This window comes from Mytilus edulis, chromosome 8 (assembly GCF_963676685.1).
Source record: "Mytilus edulis chromosome 8, xbMytEdul2.2, whole genome shotgun sequence".
Lineage (NCBI taxonomy): Eukaryota > Metazoa > Mollusca > Bivalvia > Mytilida > Mytilidae > Mytilus > Mytilus edulis.
In genome coordinates, this window is record NC_092351.1 from 47,680,523 (window position 1) to 47,701,318 (window position 20,796).

At 31.1% G+C, this 20,796-nt stretch overlaps 1 protein-coding gene and 1 long non-coding RNA gene across 3 annotated transcripts; one reads left to right on the forward strand and one right to left on the reverse strand.

Annotated features, from left to right (window-relative positions):
• Window positions 1-646: 646 nt before the first annotated feature.
• LOC139485728 (uncharacterized) lies at window positions 647-19,943 on the reverse strand. 2 transcript variants are annotated; one of them, XM_071270374.1, is made up of 7 exons: window positions 19,829-19,943; window positions 10,958-11,060; window positions 8,182-8,341; window positions 6,635-6,744; window positions 5,507-5,617; window positions 3,343-3,603; window positions 647-1,216 (listed from the first exon to the last, which is right to left on the reverse strand). In XM_071270374.1, the coding sequence occupies exons 2-7, from the start codon at window positions 11,016-11,018 to the stop codon at window positions 828-830; spliced, it is 1,092 nt and encodes a 363-aa protein (XP_071126475.1). In that variant the 5' UTR covers window positions 11,019-11,060; window positions 19,829-19,943; the 3' UTR covers window positions 647-827. The 2 variants fall into 2 exon arrangements, with proteins under 2 accessions (XP_071126475.1, XP_071126476.1); XM_071270375.1 differs by lacking the exon at window positions 5,507-5,617.
• Window positions 13,326-15,498, forward strand: LOC139485727 (uncharacterized). Its single transcript, XR_011655377.1, has 2 exons — window positions 13,326-13,531; window positions 15,072-15,498. It is a non-coding gene; the product is annotated as an uncharacterized lncRNA (long non-coding RNA).
• Window positions 19,944-20,796: the final 853 nt, after the last annotated feature.

Below are 20,796 nucleotides of genomic sequence, written 5' to 3' on the forward strand. Positions count from 1 at the left end.
AGGTGTAGCTATATATATTTATATTTATATATAGATGTAATAAAATCAGAACTGACACGAACAGAATATTAAAGCGTGATACATGTACATATACACAAAAAACTAATATACATAAGTCAATAGATATAAGAAGATGTTGTATGAGTGTCGTTGAGACAGCCAAGTGTATGTTTTACAATACAGTGTGACGCAATACGATTTTTAAAAATATGTGCGTGAATATGTTAAATCTGAAATGTTTTAAAAGTGTTATGAAAAGTTTGCCATTATGAAATTTATCTCAATTATTGTCCCTTAACGGAGCAATAAATTAACAGCATTATTTGTTTTGAAAGATACAATGTGCGTTTACGACGATTATTTCGGTGTTCGGTCAAACAAATGGAGGATATGTGTGTTTATGTCTTTATCAACAGCACACGGAAATTGTAAAACGAATCAAGTGTTTCGGTAAATTAAAGTTTGCATTTTTATCAAGGACAAAAATGATCTGACACAAGCCATTAATTCATGCCATGAAGCAAATATAATTGAAACTCGGAATTGTGTGGGTTGATTCTTTAAAGACAAAACCCGTCGTTCTGAAAGAAATGTCTCTACATAGATATATAAAGTGTTTTGAATATTTAATTTCTAATTATTGCAAAACTAGCTAATATATACATTGATATAAAGATGTTCAATGAAATGTTTGTTTCTAGATCACACTAATCAACTTGATATTAAACAGCCAAGTCATTTAGTTTTCATTCGATATTAAAATCCATCGTTATTGTTTTGCTAGAATTGCACTCTTATACAGAAGGTTCTGAAGTGTGGGTTTTCCTTTAGTTAGTATCAAATATTTTTCTCATCTTGCTCTTTTTGTCCTTTGCCTTTTCTCTTACTTTCTTGGAATTCCAAAAGGTATTCGTCGACTTTACAAACTTAACAAAACTGAGTAAATCCACTAGTACAACCAGTCCAACGACAATACAAATAAAAACAGCTCCGACTAATCCCATCGTCTCGGAAGATTTCCGTTTATCAGGAGCAGATGATCGCCTGCGGATGCTAGACGAAAGTTGTGTTTCATTTACTTTAAGTTCCTTTTTAATTTTTTGCACTTCTGATTCCAGTTCCTTCAGCAACTCTTCCCGAGTCAAATTTGGGATTATCTTTGAACCCCAATGTTCAAGTTTTCTGCGATATTCACATCTACAGGGACACATATTTGCTGAAAGTAATGACAATTGCTAGTATAATATTATTCATTTTCCCTTCTATGTGTTATACATATATATAAAATATGTCTATAACACTGTTAATGAGTAAGTATTTAATATCTTGAAACATGAAACATCAATATCACAGATGTCTACAGATATGTTCTAATTGTCGTCACCATAATCCTGTCCTCTAGCTTTATATCGATTGTGATATCACTGAATGACACGTATTACCGAATGTGTACTTACCATTAACAACATAACGGTTACCACTATGTTAACTAGCAGGGTGATTCACTCTTACAGAGCATATAAGATCAACCTCAATGTAAGATGGAGTTCTTGTTGTGTGGACTTGTTAATCTTTTGGTCGTCTTCCGGATTTTGTTTTTGTTTTTATTTTTGTAGTGGTCTTGTCACTTCTTCTTGACATATGAGTTTTGAATATTCACTTGGTCTCAACTACCTTTTTTGATTTGTGAAAATAAAGTCAATAAAGTATCCATTCTATATTTCCGTGTCATTTGATTATATTTAATAATATTAAATTATATTAATTATACAGCTTGCAAATCTTGGTTAAAGAAGAATACAATATGGAAGTCTAGATGACATTGGGAATAATATTTCCCTATCTATTATATTACGACATTATTCGTCGTTGGTATAGTACATATATGTTGAAATAACAAAGCAGTTATTCGGTTCATCTAGAATTATCTATACCATGTCACTATTGTAGTACATCCGTTGATTGAGCTAAATACTGTATATATAAACACTACAGATATGCGTAATTGATTATCCCCAATGTTTATGACGTGAAAATTATATGTATAGAAGTCGCTGGGTCGTTAATAATATACATTATCAAAACGTATAATGACAACGAATCTAAATCAAAAATTAAAAATGAAGAAATTATTACAAAACAATCAGTATTTCATAAAATAACAAAATCATTGCATTTAGTAAAAGTTGTTTTAGATGAAACGACGAAAAGTCGTGCCATTCATCATTACACATTTTGAACGTCTTACAGTATCAACATCGTACGGATAAAAATACCCAGGAAAAACGGTATCGAGTTATGTTGTGTTAAAACACATCAACATATAGTAATAAAAGAGGGGTGAATGATACCAGAGTGACAGTCAAACGCATATATTGAAAATAAACTGCCAACGCCATGGCTAAAAATAAAAAGACAAACAAATAATAGTCCACAAGACATGCATCGAAAACTAAAGACCAAGCAACACGAACCTCACCAAAACTGGGTGTGATCTCAGATGCTCCGGTGACAAGGGAAGTGGATTGTAGTTAAGACACAAGGAACATATCCAATATCATCTGTGAAACGGTTATTATATAACGGTCAACCAGCTCGTGATAACGTCCGTTAAATTTATTTGGAAGGAAAATCTTACATCCTTATTGTAAAAACATAATGTATGTTTCAGTCGACTATTTAAAGTACAATAGTTATAAAGCCCAGTAAAAATGATACGTCAAGCCTGCAAATCAGAGGAACAAGATGCCTTGCGTGGTACAAATGTATCTGTCCTCTTAAACTCTAGGCTATCCAAAAGAGAATATCTTCCGTAAAATTGACACATATTATACATGTATAATAATACGTAATAAACATTTTGATGTGACTGCATTGAAAGTATTTATCAGCCTAAACTACTTACATAATCATCGTATCTGCGAAGTATTTAATTAACAATGTGAACACTACCCAGCCTTTTCAAGTCGACAAGGAAACGTTATAACAATTCATATAGATTGACCTTCATTTTCTTATCTTAGGCGACTGATACCCTGCATGCATCGTTCTTATGGCAAAGTATAATTATACTTATTTTATGTATACATTATGTCAACCATGAAATTATAGACTTGGTATAGAATAAATTTTTTTGTTCTAAGTCGAACTAATAAACTAATTTTCTTAATTATATTGTATAGTCGCAATTTATGACATAAACATGCATAAAACCTGACCATGTAAGCGTTGTCCGAATTTATACCATTAATATATGTGCGTTTAAATCTCCCAAACCCCTTTGTTTATGTTTACTCAATACAAAACAAACAGAACGACAAGCGGGAACTGTATTCTACATACTTGCATTTATAAGGAGAATCGTTTCATCTGTTTGTGTCAGTCCAGAAATGTTTGTCACATGACATTTATACAATCCTTCGTCGGTCCATTTTACTTTTTCAAAGACTAAACTAGGTGATGTAACGTTCCCGCCTGTTGCGTACTGAGAAACAATCATACTGGTACCATTCACTGATCTTGTCCAGAATAATTTTGTGGTACCCTGCGTATATTTGACGTCACAAGTAATGATTACTCTTTTATCCGTGTCTGCTATGCTATCTGTTAAGCAGCAAATAAACAAAATGATTGTATGCAATAAACATACATCAAAAATCTTACATCGTGCCGTCATCATTTTTGATTGCAGTACTCACTTGACGTGTCTCCGTTACACCTTATAGGGGCAAATTCAATTGAATTCTCATTGATGAATAACATACTCAAACTTATATCTAAATTACAAAGAGTCTAAAATAAATAACTTACAAGGCAGATAAATAATGATATTTATCAGCATTTAGTGTGAATTTAAGGTCTGACATCATCTTATTAAAATTGAGATGACCTGCGCAGATTGCCATCGGTCATACATTGTATAACTGACTTTAATATAAAACAGAAATAAAGAGATAACGATCACATGCTATTCATTTTTTCCAGGTCTAGTTGATTTCATAGTACTTTGTGGTATTTTCAATATTGACATTCTTTTTTCTTCTGATAGCTGAACGTGCCTAGTACATCATTGTCAATATAATGGAATTTTATGCAACTTTAATAAAAGGGGGAGGTTAAGCTAGACTTAAAACAAGGTTTAACCCACAATTTTCTACATTGGAAAATACCGGTACCAACTCAGAAATATGACAATATTATTTGTTGTTCGATGTGTTTGATCGTTTGATTTTGCCATCTGATTAGAGACTTCCCTTTTAAAATTTTCCTCGAGTTCGTTATTTTTGTGATTTTACTTTTTTCTAGTATATGCGTTACCCGTCTATAGATAAGTGATCAAATTGTAGGTCACATGAATACGGATTCAATCGGGTTAAAATTACCACATGTATGGCAACAGGCCAGCTAGTAGGAAAATCAATGTTCAAAAATCTACATCTTTAAAACCAAATATGAAGAAATATCAACGGGAAACATGATGAAGCATGGTGTTTAAAGGGGGATATTCAAAGTCTACTGCTATTCTTTTTTATATTCAGAATCTATAAGATGATGAGCGAGCAAGTCAGTATTTAAAATCCACGACATGTCGGTCTGAATTTGCAGTCAGAAACATCACTTAGTTGTATTGCATTACTTTTCACAGTCGAATTACACTGTGCCGAACTCAGATATTTGGTGATGTAATTGTATTACATTTTTTTAACTTCTAAAATTTGTTTTTTCTCGTTTGAATATTTCTATATTTGGTAATTCCTTGGACCCTTTTTTTGACGAATGGTATTGGTTTTGCTCATATAGTGGCTAAGGTGTATTTCATTTGTTCGCTATTGGAAAATTGTCTCACTTGCAATTATGTCATATCTTCTATTCATAATATGTATAAGTTGATTACTGTGTTATCATCCTTGATTTCATACTGATATTCGTATGATATCATTTGTATTAACACATGTGCTGCTGAGGTCCTCTACCAGATGTGACTGTCACCTTTTTTTATGTCTTATCATAATTCTGATTGATTCAGCAACGAGAGCCTATAAAGAAGAAGATGTGGTATGATTGCCAATGAGACAACTATCCACAAAAGACCAAAGTGACACAGACATTAACAACTATAGGTCACCGTACGGCCTTCAACAACGAGCAAAGCCCATACCGCATACCGCATACCGGGTAATAGGCTCCGATAAGACAATGTAAAACATTAGAAAACTAACGGCCTTATTTATGTAAAACAATGAACGAAAAATAAATATGTAACACATAAACAAACGACAACCACTGAATTACAGGCTCCTAGCTTGGGACAGGCACATCCATAACTAATGTGGCGGGGTTAAACATGTTAGCGAGATCCCAACCCTCCCCTAACATGGGACAGTGGTATAACTGTACAACATAAGAACGAACTAAAAAAATCAGTTGAAAAAGGCTTAACTCATCAGATGGACAAAAATACAAGTAGACGTGGCCGGGTAAAAAGGTTATCAAGTATTCATACTACCAGTTTGTGTTTGACAAACAGTTGGATTCTTTGCTGAGCATGGAACATCATGCCATCCATGTCCACCATAATTTACGCATTCTTCTGGAGATGCCATATTATTTGGCTCGCCTCAATTAAAAGAAAATAAAGTTGTAAGTTTTTTAAGAATTTTTTTGACATTTGAAAAAAAGAGACAACACAATCATATTTGATTATGAACTGCAGAAAGATATTAAACCGGAGTAAGTAATATCTTTACTAAAACAGATTTGATCATTTATTAAAACAACTGTATCATAACTCTTGATGGTATTGTTCAGTGTACAGGATCATTGAAACTATGAATTTTTAATCTGAAATTATATCTGTCGATACCGATTTATAAAAAAATCCACACATTTTGGTATTTTGATGACCTGCATTTAGCATATCTCGTGTTGCACGAGTTTTAATTCTAGATTTAAATTATTGATAATCTATCCTTAGAATTCACATATTGATTAATATCAATCAGCGTTTTTTATCCAGTGATAAGGTTTTTTTATCATTAGATAAAAGGATTGGATGATTTAATTATCTAGCCAAAGATAGTAAACTAATGCATGTAAGGCATCTATAACTTTTCGTCAGAATCGTCCTTCTGTTTATATATCGTTTGCATCAGACGTCTTAGAATAAATAAGTGAAAGTATTTATCTTATGACAATTGACTAATTTGTTTTTTTTTTCAATCTCAGGGGTAAAGAAGCAAATGCTTTTTAAACTATAACGCTGGGACACAACTTATTGTCATGATGATAAATAGAACAACACATGGATAATTCAAGATAAATTCATCATGGGTAGTTCTAATGTGTTATAAATGTCTAACCACATTTACACTTTCGGCGAGAGCATCTACTATTTTTTTATTTTGCATTTAACCTAAAGACTGAACATCATGAACCCATTTGAAACACCGTGAGTGATCTCAGTTGCTTTGGAAGAGCATTTTCCACGTGATATACATTTTCAATATACCTGCAATATGTACCGTTGATAGTCATTTATCATGTAATAAATCTAATAAATGTTTTAGAATTGTAAAAGAAATAATTGTTTATTTTCAAGATAAAGATCATACAGAAGTGAAACTTATAAACATACCACTTTTCCATCTATCGTTGGATTCTAATTTAGAACCATCATTCCATGTCCAATCACGTGCACTTGTTTTATCATGATCGATTAGGCCTATCCAAAACCATATACCAAAGCTAAAGTAGAATATTGAAGTAATGCAACGGTGAAGAATATTGTAAATATATGTGCTAGCATTCTTTCAATTAAAGAACTGTCAACTTGCCTTAATTACTTAATCATTTGAAGTCAATGTACCAAACGTGTCTATAATTCGGGTATTTGAATAAACAACAAACAAAAATTAAAATCCGCTTTTGAAAACTCAAGCTGACAACAGAAACAACGTTTTCATTTTAAGTCAATTTACTTTACTTGTCTATAATTGTAATGGGTATTTAAACGACAATGAAATGGAATTTCCAATTGACTTGATAACTAGTGTTACAGACACACATGTCGTAGTTCTATAAAGCTGTGTTTGTGTACTGTCCTAAATTAGTTTAAGTTATTCATTTTTATTGTTTGGTTAACATGTTTTATTTAGAGTTCTTGCATTTATTTGTTCTGTATTTCCGTCATGTAACGTTGTCATTTTAACGATATAATTAACATTGCCATAGAGCGCTTAGATTTGGCTTGCCACAAAACCAGGTTCAATCCATCATTTTTCTTAAAATGTCCTGTACAATCTGGAATATGGCAGTTGTTATCAAATTGTTCGTTTCTTCGTAATATGTTACATTGTTGTTTGATTTTTGTTGCACTTAAGTGTTCTGTTGTTTCGTTGCTTTCCTCTTATAATTGATGTGTTTCCCTCGGTTTTAGTTTGTAACCCTGATAGTTTTCTCTCAATTGATTTTGAACAGCGGAATACTACTATTGCCTTTATTTAGGATTTATTCTATACAGAAATACAACGTTTTAATAAAACATGATATCGAATGACAATAAAACTTTATTAATTGTGTGCGTCTAAAGCGCTATTCTGGATTTAAACAGGAACACTCCAACCTAAAAGAAGTGTTAAACAATACTGTTGAAGTGGTTGAATAAGTAAAGACCTATATATGACCACATGGTGAATAATTTTATCCATTTAAAACACGTAAAACATTGTTTATGTTCATGAAGGCAACAAAAACAAGGCATACTACTTTTCAATAGAAGTAGCGTTGCGTTTATTATATTATTAAAGGTGCAATTTAAATAGTCAAACAAATACTTAATAACATGCAGAAGATCATAAATACAAAAACTCGGCAAGATAAGTTATAAGAAAGAACTTCTGAAATTCACACCATACAGATTTTTACAGTCACCATCAATAATTGTATCATTGATATATATTTGGACATAATGACGAACAACTCTACGTAAAATAGTGTCAGTTTCTATAAAGATCTATTTACAACATCTGTTCAAATTTCATTTCAAAAAGTAATACTTTAAAAAATGTGACAATTAGAAATGGCGTTGAAATAAACATACGCGTATTTAGTTTTTTATTGTTCAAAACGGTTCCTTGACTTCTCATATATTGAAACATATACAGTAAGTATAAGACAACTCACTTCGATAATAAACTATTTTCTTCTGCAGTTTTAGGCATAATCATTTCAGCATTTAGATTCTCACAAAATTTCTTTGAATTTGTAAATTTCCTCAGTTCTGGATCCAGCTTATAGCATTTAGAACCATGGAGATTCCAGCCTTTGGAACAGGTTAATATGCCTGATTAATACAACAAATAAATATGTTTTACTCTTTCGGATACTTCTCTTGTTTTTATGTTTTGCACAGGAGATTTTAATCAGCTTGCAATTTCATTGATAGTATTCTACCTTATCAAATTAACTACACATCAAGACCAATTTTTATTTTACAATGCACAATCGTTTACCTTTAAGTTATTATTTGGTAGCAGCACATACGATTTTTTTTATATATAGTGCAATGATATTTTTATTTCTTATAACATTTATACATTATCATTATCATGATTATCTCAATTTCTTCCCTGTTATTATCGACTTCTTGTAAAGGTGGTAAACATTATCAGAAGGTTTTTCCGATGGTAGAATATGATATAACACAAGACAAAAAGAACATGAAGAAAAAACTAACGACAATTTGCAAAGAAGAAAAACTAAAGCTTCAGTATGAACACGAATAACCCAAAAACACTGATTAAGTACATTGTTTTAGTTGTATCAAAAGGGTAAGATCAATTCAATTAGTAATATAAATAGAGTTACTTGTATTAATCTATTTGAATAATTCATATTCCGTGGTTACGCATCGAAGACAAGCGGGAAAATGTATCTCCACTGTCATAGCCCAATTAATGTACAACTGCCAGGCAAACATGTTAACCTTTTTCAGTCAAATACAATTAACCGAATGTGCAATATTTAGTTAGATATACGGTTTATAGGGTTTCTTAATTTGACCTATCAAGTTGAACATTTCGTGGTAGAATGAATGCATACATTTGAAAATAAGACAACAATGAAAATTAATCATGCTTGCTTTAGAAATGGAAAAACGAATCCCATTGATAAATTGAAGGCGAACTATAACGCACGATCAGATATAGCCGTTATGGTGCTTTTGAAATGCTAAAATCGAGGAGAGGAATAATTGTGGTACTGACAAATGAAACATATACTTGATGATCTGGATCAAACTTATACAATCATAGTGACGTCCATAAAACTATCAAGGAGATAAAATGAATCTAAACATCTTATGTGTAATGGCGAACAGATTCCTCGAAAACAAACCCTATTTTTTTACCTTTAATATATCAAGGTTAACCTGTTGTGTGTTACGAAATCGTAGTTTCGTTTACATCTCAATAATAATGGCTTCTCGAAAAACAAATTTAGCCACGAAATTAAATTAATACAATACTGAATATGGTTCAATTATTCATGTGCAAAATTACAGACCTTCATGAATATACAGTGCTTATTAAATGCATATCAATACATTGTATAGGTCCTAAAAACATCTGATAGCAAATGGTAAGTCTTTATCATAGATATGTAAGGGTCTCTTCTGGCGGAACTATTGTTTTTGAATATCCGTTTCACAGATGATAACGGATATTTTCATTATGTCTCAACTACAATCGTGTCCCCTTTCTCCGAATGGAACCCACCGAATTGACATATTACCGGGTTTGAACTAATATGAGCGCCACATGTGGAGCAGGATCTGCTTATCCTTCTAGCGCACCTCTGAAATCCCCCCAATTGCGGTGGGGTTTGGGTTTTTCAATCGTTAGTTTTCTATGTTGTGTTTTGTGTACTCTTGTTTGTCTGTTTGTCTGGTGTTTTTTTTTAACCTATGATGACTTTTTTATTTAAATGTCCCTCTTGTATCTTTCACCTTTACACTTGTCAAGATGGGATCATGATGAACCCTTAACACCAATACCTTTCCAATCACATGATGTAGTCAAAGTAGTCAGTGTTCACTTTTTATATTCAAATCACCTAAATGTTATTTGTCTTCCGATAAAAATAGTGTCTCTTTGATCGTGTTGTTTTTTCTTTGACACACTCTCTATTGGCATTCTCAATTGTATCTGATATAAAGAAAACAGGTCTACGGATTTGATATCAGACCCACTTTTCGGGTGAGTCAAAACATTTTTCTGTGTTTGAATTTCGTAAAATGATGAATTTGTATTATAAAAAAATCTAGCTGTCTGTGCTGTAAATGATTTGTCTTCTAAAAACGCCGGTTGCAGTTAAGTCTCTTGTATATATCTGTTTATTTATTTTTATTTGTTTTTATTGTATTCCAATGCAAATAATATCAATAGAATAATTATTATCCTAAATTGTCGATCATTTCTTTTACAAAAACATGTATGAATCTTCTTCATTATACATGTTATATCTTCTTTTAAATTTAATTCAAATAAATCTATAAAAAGTGCTTAAGATGTTCATGCTTCCGATGCATCATATTTTAGTGCCGTTCATTAATGCTTAGCATGTAGTGCTGTAAGTTACTTGAAAGGCCATAACAACATAGCATAGTGGACTATTTTAGAACATTATAAGTCTTCGATAAGAGTTAATTCAAATAACATTGCCGATAAATATAATCTAAAACAGTTTTACAAATTCATAGTGAAAACAAGCTTCTGATATTTTGTTGTTTAATGTATTTGTGCGTTGTCTTATCGATCCTTATTTAACCAGCATGTAATCCTATTAAAAATATCAATGCTTAAACATTTTCGTAGTAATTATTTTCACGTGGAAGCTTTCCAAAACATTACCACATTTACTCGTTGGAAATTTATAAAATGTCTCCATAAAATTTACTTACTTGAAAAAGATTTACTAATAGTTCCGAATAAAATAAATCCCAAAAGTGTAGCGTTAAACATTGTGTCTCCAGATTTCTATCACTCTCGTCATATGCTGTAAACCTAGGAAACATGAATCACATAATTAATGAATGAACCATATAAAATATATGAATTATTTATTATTGTTTGCAATCTTCTCTTTTTGGTGAGGTAGTAAAACCGTAGTATCGTATGTATATACTAAAATCATGATATAGGACAGTAGAATTTATTTTCATGAAGTTAAAAACTGTCCGACGTGAAGACGTAAGTAAAACGTAAAAAACACAGAAGAGAGAGGCGAAAGATACCATAGGGACATTCAAACTGATAATTCAAAAATAAACTAACAACACCATGGGTAAAAGAGAATTAAGGACTAACAGACAGACTTATAGTACACAAAACACAACATAGAAAAATAAGATTGGGCTCGAGCCCCGTTATACATGGTCTTGACCTCAGGTTTTATAGTCCTTGAAAGAGAATTTTTACTTATTTTTATTGCATTTCTTGCAGGTCTTCAACATGTTAAATATAGAAAAATAATTTTTAAACAGCGAAACAGTTCAGAAAGATGAAATGTTCAAGGAAGTTTGAAAGTGTCAATTGGTGTCTTTGTAGGTGTTATTGTCATTTTTATATGATTCTTGCACATCTTTAATTCTTTGGCCAAAAACAATAATCGATAAAGATAGTTGTAAATACTAGTAAATTCAGCAATCTGAGGAGGGTTGAGCGCCCGCAAACATGTTTAACCTCTCAACATTCTGTATGTGCTTATCCCAAGACTTGTGAATGCCGTACGGTTATTTAGTATCGTACGGAAAGTTGTCTAATTGGCAATCATAACTTAGTTCCTAGTTTTATATTTATCAGAATGAGGCATAAGATGTAACGGTTCTCCAGATAACTATTAACCTAAAAGTTCATAATACATGTAATGTGATTGCCATTTGAAACTCTGTTGATAACGTAGGGCTCATTTTTCAATTTTTTTTATTCGCTATTGAAAATGATAATTTAGATTTTCATATCCTAATGAAAAGATGAAAGATGCATTTCCTTTAGCTAGTAATCCATGTCAATTCGTTTCAGTTTTAATGCCAGATTTGATTTTTTTTATCTACAATCAGTGGCACTAGTAGCACGATTTCAGTCTGAAACGGTCATTTTGGTCTGATCGTATCTTAATTGACTGGATTTACCGCTAGAGGAAAACGTCAAGATTTGTCAGATCGTTCAGTCTCCATTCGGATCGATAGTCTCATTAGGTAAATTAGTCCCGTTAAGGCATGTCAAGATATTTAAGACTGTATCTTCTAGCGAGCTGTTTAGATCCGTTAAGACCGTGTCAGACCAAAACAGACCATGGATACAAACTGACGTCAAGATGTTGTCAGACCGTGTCCAGTCGTGTTCAGATTTTAATAATTTGGACACAAAACGAGTGAAACTTTCCCATTATTTATCAGGGGTTGCTCCCCTTTCAAGAATAAAATAAAACTGTGAAAGAAGACGATTTTTTTAACTGAAAGTCTACCACGTCCCCTTAATCATGTTATTTAAATAAAACAAATATTCAATTTTAATTCTAACTTCTTCCTATTTAATTATTTAACACTGTTTTATAATTATATAAATAAAAAAAGTAGCTCAAAGTCATACTGCTGCACAAATCGCCGCGAATTGACTAAAAAAAATCAACAGATTGCCGAAATAATATTTGATTATTGAATATAAGCACCTGAACCTTTGTATTTAATGGTTTACAAGTGATTGCAATACGTTTTATATGCAATTACAGACTGCCGTACGTGGTGAAGAATTTGTCATTCATTTTTACACCCTTATTTAATAATAACGGATGTCGGCCGTGAACACTTGAAATTATCTTTTATGTTACCTATATAAATTGCATTTGAGTAAATTTGAGGCAGGGAAAAAAATATATAGATATAACTCTGTCTTTTATCGTTTTCTGTTTATTGTCATGACATTGTCCGTTAACTTTATTTTTGCCAGACTCATGCGTTTGACTTTCCATCTTTATTTTTTAATGTGTCTATAATTCGAGGGCCTTTTGTAAAAAAAACTACATACCAGAATCCTTCGTTAAAAAATAAAGTTTGAATATTATAGCAGAAAAAGGCTTATAAATTCATTTAAATTTATATTTGAAATAGGATAAATAATCAAGAAAATGTTTATAAATACGTCAGACACTGTACTTTAAGTACATTTAAAGACCAGGTTACATATATATTACATGCATACAGCATAATAAAGCTGGTTTAATTTGAATGACTATCCATTAGGGACATTTTTCGACTATAATTAATCAAATCTGACAAGTTTAATTAAAAACGGAAAATAATTCTTCGCCCGTAAACGATTTAACGTTACCGTACCCTCTTTATTTTTGTTGCATTCATGTCGCATGTGTGTCGGCAGTGTCAGCGCTTCTAATAGCTAACTTATTTTACATAAAATCGTTGACATGGTAGAAGGAAACTATAGTACAATATAAGCTGAGCTGGAAATTGCAATTGGTGAGTAGAAATGAATATTTTAATACATGTCTATCAGAATAATCATTGATTATGGATCATCACCCAAGAATTTGAAGGAAAAATGTTCACATTTGTTAAATTTGTGCATACAGGTATGAATCGACGTTCCAATACTCCACACTCTTGGATAGTAGCCTGTTCAAAGGCAAAGTAAGAATTTGGGCTTGTTAAAAAATTGTTCCTGTGATTGGACCCCCCCCCCCCCCCTTTTCATGTTTTTTGGAAGATCAATGCATGATTTAAAAAGTTACATATAAACTAGTATGGTTTAAACCTCCTTTTAAAAATGGCGGGATCCACCCCTGTTTATTACCTAACATGCATTGACATGTGGGGTATTCACAATGGTATGGTTGTGCGGGATGGCCTATACAACAGTTACAAGACCTAAACCCCTGATCGAGTAATCCTATATATTGTATGTTAACATGGTTAATGTATTGATAACTGTCACGTCCTAAATTTGCATGAAATATTTGTCACTTTTTTTTATTAACCAATAACCAACCAATCTTCACATGTTACCATGTAGTCCGAGACAAGCTTGTCTGGCAAAACAGCCGTTTGGACGTCAGAGTAATCTCAGACTAGTTACGACGATGATATACCTATTTATATAGCCACTGGTGGGTGATGTACAATAATTATAATTTGTCACATATGTGTTATGAATACCTTCAACATGTTCAAGGCTTGGGTTTATATATATGCAATAACCTCAAAATTGCCCGGGGCAAAAAAAAGAGTATATTGATATTGTGCCCTGACATGCCTGATTCCAAATGATGAGACGACATTGCGTCCTTAACAATAATTTTTAACACTTTTCATCTTTTGTGATAAGAAATTTAAGATTTTACCGGGTATGATTCATTATTTTGTTATAAATGATTTGTTATGCTCTAAATTTTGTAGAACTTAAATATATGTTATAACAAGAAAAAGAAATTATGTTGAAATTTTTATTTTTATCTTTTGTATATTAATTATTATTCACTGTCATGACTGTCATGACTAAATAAAAATTAGATCCCACGCATGCGCGGCATAGTTACTGTAAATAAGTGCCGGACACGTTATCATCAGTATGTTGATGGATTATAAAGAAGAAGAAGAATCTTATAAATACTATTTGCTTTGTCACCATGTCACGTTGGTAGTAATATTCAACAAATTCTATTTTAAAATAAAAAAGTATTATAAATTGATCACAACAAGTATAGTGCTATACAATGCTATAGCCTCTATTAGACAGTAACCCTTCAATGAAGTATACACCAAGAAAACATTGATGTAGAAAGAGAGAACATTTTGTTTTAGAAATAGAACCTCAAAAAAGGGTTTTATTCTTCTTCTCATAAGGGACTTATCAATTAAATTGTATTAGTCATAAATTCATTTCTTTACATCATTAAACTTTGTTGTCAAGCAAATTATGATTGCTAGTTTTTCTTGTAGATAAATTATACAAGTTTATATATAATAAATACTTTATTCTTAATGTATGCTTTTTTTGTAGATAAGATATCACATTGGTTTGAGCATGATTCCCAGCCAGATTATGAAGCGGCATATATCATGTATATCAATGTATATATAGGAAATATATAGTGTCACTAAGTTACTCTCATATGGTACCTCATTTGTACCTGTAGCTATAAATTGTGAAATGGTGGATTCATTCATAATTTTGTGTTACTTATTGGTTTGGAAATAACGTTGATAGAGCTAACAGCATTATGTCATGATGTACAGTTGATGGGATGATCTGATTGGACAAAAAGAGAATTGTGAATTGAACAAATAGCAAACTTACAATTCATAGAAAAAATGTAGGAAATACAATGTACTACATTACTTGGTGACAGAGCATACCTTTGATATATATATATATATATTTGAAATAAGTAATATTAACAATTTGAAATAAAGAGAATTTAAAGTTTTCTAGGAATATTAGTAGTGCATCATATCTTAATTCCATGATTATCTTGGATAGTTATATCATTAAGAATAGAAAATTGGAATAATGGAAATTTCTAGTTTCAGTGAATATCAATCATTGTCAATACTAAACGTGCAGCATCATGATCATACATCATCTGATTCACCTTGGATAATTATTCATTTGAAATAAGAATTTGGATATAATAAGAGTTTCTATGCTGCCATTGCTATTGTTGGCTACATGTACCACCAGGGAGTGTTAAACCTCCTTTACTTTCCATGAGGGTCTGTCACGGTCCATCACTATTGGTTAGTGTCATATATATGCATGATGATGGAAGTTTTTACCAACCTAGACAAGCTTTAGTTTACAGCCCTGGCATGGTTGTTGGTTAGAGTCGAATGACAGCTTGCTGTATAGTTATAATAGTCTGAATGTATCTACATGTATTTTAATAATCTTCTAAATTACTGTTCATTCTGAAACGGGAATAAACAAAATTTAGCTGAATTTGTATTATTCAAATTAATGAAAAGGCAAGCTAGTGTGTGTTTAAAATGATATTGTTGGAATGGATTTATAACATTAAAAATGTGTGTAACCGATTTTAGGTTGACTTGGACTGCGAATTTGAAAATAATTTATTTGTGAAATCACATTCTTTAAGATGACATATTTTGTAAGTACGTTAACCTTTTATTCTAATTATAGTATCTTTGAAATGCATTTTATAGCTGACTATGCGGTATGTGCTTTGCTCATTGTTGACGGCCGTACGGTGACATATAGTTGTTAATGTCTGTGTAATTTTGGTCTCTTGTGGACAGTTGTCTCATTCGCAATCATACCACATCTTCTCTTGTATATTTATATAGCTGTTACTTACAACTGTCATGTGTACATGTTCCAGGCTCGTGCCGCTGAAAGAGGTCCCTTTTCAAGTTTGAAAATAGGTGAATAGGTCGGGAAAACTATCAGAAATATATATGATAAAAAAAACAGTAAAGTTCCCACTACTTTTTTGGTAAACTTTCTTGCTATTCCCGAATGTGTTTTTGTGATTTATGCAATTTTATTCATGGACTAGCTAGCATAAAGAATTACATGTACTTTAAATGTATAAAATAAATTTTTTCTACAATGATATATAATTAGGAATGGAAATTAAAAGCCTAATTCAAAAACATAAAAAGGATTTTTTTATTTGTATCTTTAAATATCCTCGAAAATAACTGTGTTTGAAAGCTTCTTTTAATATAATTTACACGTATATCGAAATGTGTTCATACCAATTGTCCCGCTTAATACCGAACCCGCGTAACCTTAAAAATTAAGACATTACACAATCAAAACATTACAATTTTGTTTATTACAGATATATTTTATCATATCCACGGTTGAATGCACAATATCCCCACCAAGAGAACCGTCTACGGTTAGAGGTGGGACGACAGCCTAGATGTCGTGTGCAAAAATAATAATCACTTGGTACGGTTTCAGCTTGCGTATTGTAATTTTAAATAGTATAGATCGATTCGTGTTTTAAAATCAAACAAACGCTACTGCTTGCACTGATGATCAAAAATTACTTATATATATATATATATATATATATATAAAAACAATGTATTTGTTACATGTTATTGGTATTAAATAGTATATTTTGAAGATCATATTCCGTAATGTTATGCCCTGAATTCTATTCGATGTCTATAAAGCAAATAAAATCTATTTGTACTCGTAACAAGAAGGAGAAAAGATTGGGCTGCCTCTCTTCAATTTTGTCCAGTTACCAAAGTAAAATCAAAATTAAATTCTCCGACAATGCACATGTTGATATATTGTATATGTCATTCCAACACTTACACTTGTTCTTTTATTTGTGTGGCAAATTTAATGACCATTTTAATTCAAAGCTTGGATTTGCATCCTTCATTCTCCAGTACGTTTGAATTTCTACATACATCCAGTCAGTAATTAAAGTTGTGTGTTAAACGTCAATACGAAAGCAAACAATCCATAGTAAAAAAAGATATTTAGAGGGCACATATGTATCTTTCGTCTGACAGCACGTATACACCACAGTTATCGTAAATTATATTAAGACAAAAAAGAGAAAAGAACTGATAAGTGCGGGTAATCCATGCGCCTTGCCTCCTTCATGTTTCGATATCTTAAAAATTAATTATTCTTTTATCTATTATAACACGTGAAAACTACACCGGTGAGTTCCATACATGTCATAAACTTACAGCTGGTCCTGAACATGCATGAAGTATTTGCCACTGGACTTTAAACAACAATCAATCACACTACAACTTATAGTATATATAGTTGTGAAATACAAAATGTATATTATAATGATACATTTAGATGAATAAATAGAATACAAATACACACTACTTTATATAACTGACACAATTTAAAGGAATACTCTCTAAACTATATAGAGAAGCGAAACGTTTCTTTTGAATACTAAACAAACTTCCTAACAGTACATGTTTTTTTAATGGTTTTACATGCGGCGCTCAAATATTTTGCATGGTCTTTTGGTATATGATATTGTAAGAACCTTTAACGTTTAATAGATTCACATTCGTTACTTTGCTCAATATAAAAAAAACCATAAGCATTAATTTATATTAAAAACTGAAGGTCAGACATCACTAATACGTGTTCATTCATTCTTTATTAAAGTTTAGACCTTTTTATCAAGAATGATGATGAGAGTAATTGTAAAATATAATAGGCATGTACTTTCTTATGTTATGGATCATTGATTTTGTTACCTGTTGACCCGGTTGATTACTAGCACGTGCCATTGAACTCGACCGTTTTAACTAAAACAGATTTTATTTCAAATCAACGCCATATATATATAGACGAGTTGTATATATATATATATATATATACAAAGTATATACAAAGTACTATATACATATTATATGGATAAGAAAATAAATATTATAAGGATATATTGTTTGAATGAAAATTTTTATACGGTGATATTTTAACACCGTCCCGACAGAGACTGAATGCAGTATATGATCAGGTTTCGGGATCCGGGAAGTCTTTTTTCGAATTTCCGAATGTCGGGAATATTTTTTTCCAACTTTAATAGAGTAACTCGCACAAAAAAAAAATAAACATACCAAAAAAGCAACAGCTTCAACGGTAAACTAGGACATATATCAACAGAAAACGAATTAAAGAAACTGTCATGCATAAAACAAAAATATGCATTACTGTGTTAATTTGCCTCCGCTGCATTTCTGTGGATTGTCTCATTGGCAATCATACCACATCTCCTTAATTTTTTTAGGTTACGTTTAGGATTTTCCGTTACTAATCTTCAAATACAAAAAAACATTTTTACCGGTGTTCACAACATTTCAAGGTTAAATTTATGGCATACATTCTGGTGTGTATACAATTAACGTACGTCCTTGCATTTAACTATCAATATATATTTATATAAACTAACATTTATTAAAAAATAAACAACATATATATATAGAAGAATAATTAATTAGTTTTTAACAAAACAAGAAAAGAAATAAAGAATTAACACAAGATTTAATCTTTTTTTTTTTAATTAATCAAAATATACTTCAAATTCTAATAATAAAATACATATATACATGTATTAATCTAAAATGCATTATCGAGTAGAAGGGGCGCAACTCGTGGTATCAAACCGGTATACTGAACGGATCAAAACAGGGTCTGAAAATTTTGAACGTTCTTTTGTATCCATGGTCTGTTTTGGTCTGACACGGTCTTAACGGGTCTAAACCACCCGCTAGACGATTCAGTCTTTTCCGTCTTGACACGCCTTAACGAACTGATTTACCTGATGAGGCTATCGATCTGAACGGCGACTTAACTATCTGAAATATCTTGACGATTTTTTCTAGCGGTAAATCCAGTCAATCAAGATGTGATCAGACCAAAATGACCGTTTCAGACTGAAATCGTGCTACTAGTGTGGAGTTTAGTTATTTTTTTAATAGATATCAAAATGTCAAAGCTTTATAATGACTTTAAATCATCAAATCCAAAAAAAATAATCCTTATTGCATTTTATTTAGTGTACTAATATACATACTACATACCAGTACAAACATTTTATATGTATTTTATTTAAAGCAATATCCTAGATATTTATCTACAGAAATAATATATTCATATAAATACAAATCGGAGGTCAAATCCAAGACAACTATAATAACACAACCGTATTTCGTTTTCTTGAATCAAAGGAGGAATCTAAAATGATAAAATTGTAAGTAAAAGGAGAAGAAAATGAATGCAATCAATGTACTTACTTAGCCTTGCTCCTAATAGCTGGAACATAGAAATGACCAATGTTCCTACAAGTAGACAGACACAACCAATTTGACTCATTGAAACATAATGAACTGTTTTGAAGCTAAATCTGATATTGGTAATCTTAATTATTGATATTAATTAAATATTTAATATATTTGTTGTCAAATTTCAATTTTCCATCCGGTGCACAGAATGATATAGTTTACTAACTAAATAATTTAGACTGGTGTCAATATTCAACTATCAATATTTTTTTTTATTCAAATTGTTGTTTTTGTTATTCGATTCAAATTTTCAAACATTCGATTTAAAATTAAACATTTGAATCTAATATCTAACATTCTTTTTTTCATATGCATCATTCTTTTTTCAACATGCGTCATTCTTTTTCCCATGTTTAATATTTATATTTTCAATATTCTTTTTTCAACATTCAACTTTCAAACTTTTAATATTCGATTTTCGACCTTCAACGTATGATTTTCAGCATAAAATATCCGTTTGCAAAATTCAACATTTTAACTTTTACATGCACTTTTCAGCATTTAAAAATCAATATTCTATTACATGATTATACATGTCATATCTTCGATATCAACTACCACCTATAATTTCAACATTTACCATTCCAATTAAATAATTGCCAACACTCTATTTTTAACATTCAAATATTGAACATTCAACATTCGAGTGTCAATATCCAAATTTAATTTGTAGTTTTCTCTACTATAACATGATAATCAATTTTCGAATTCAAAATGAAAAATGGATTTCATTATAAATCATTCGATGTCAAACTTCAACATATTCATTTTTAACTCTTGATATTTCATTGTTTGAAATTTGACTTGATTAGTCGACATTTAAATTTTCTATATTCGATTGCCATCATTAAACATAAACATTTTCAATATTCGATTTACAAAATTCCATTTTCAAAATTTGGTTTCAACCTCTATTTTTC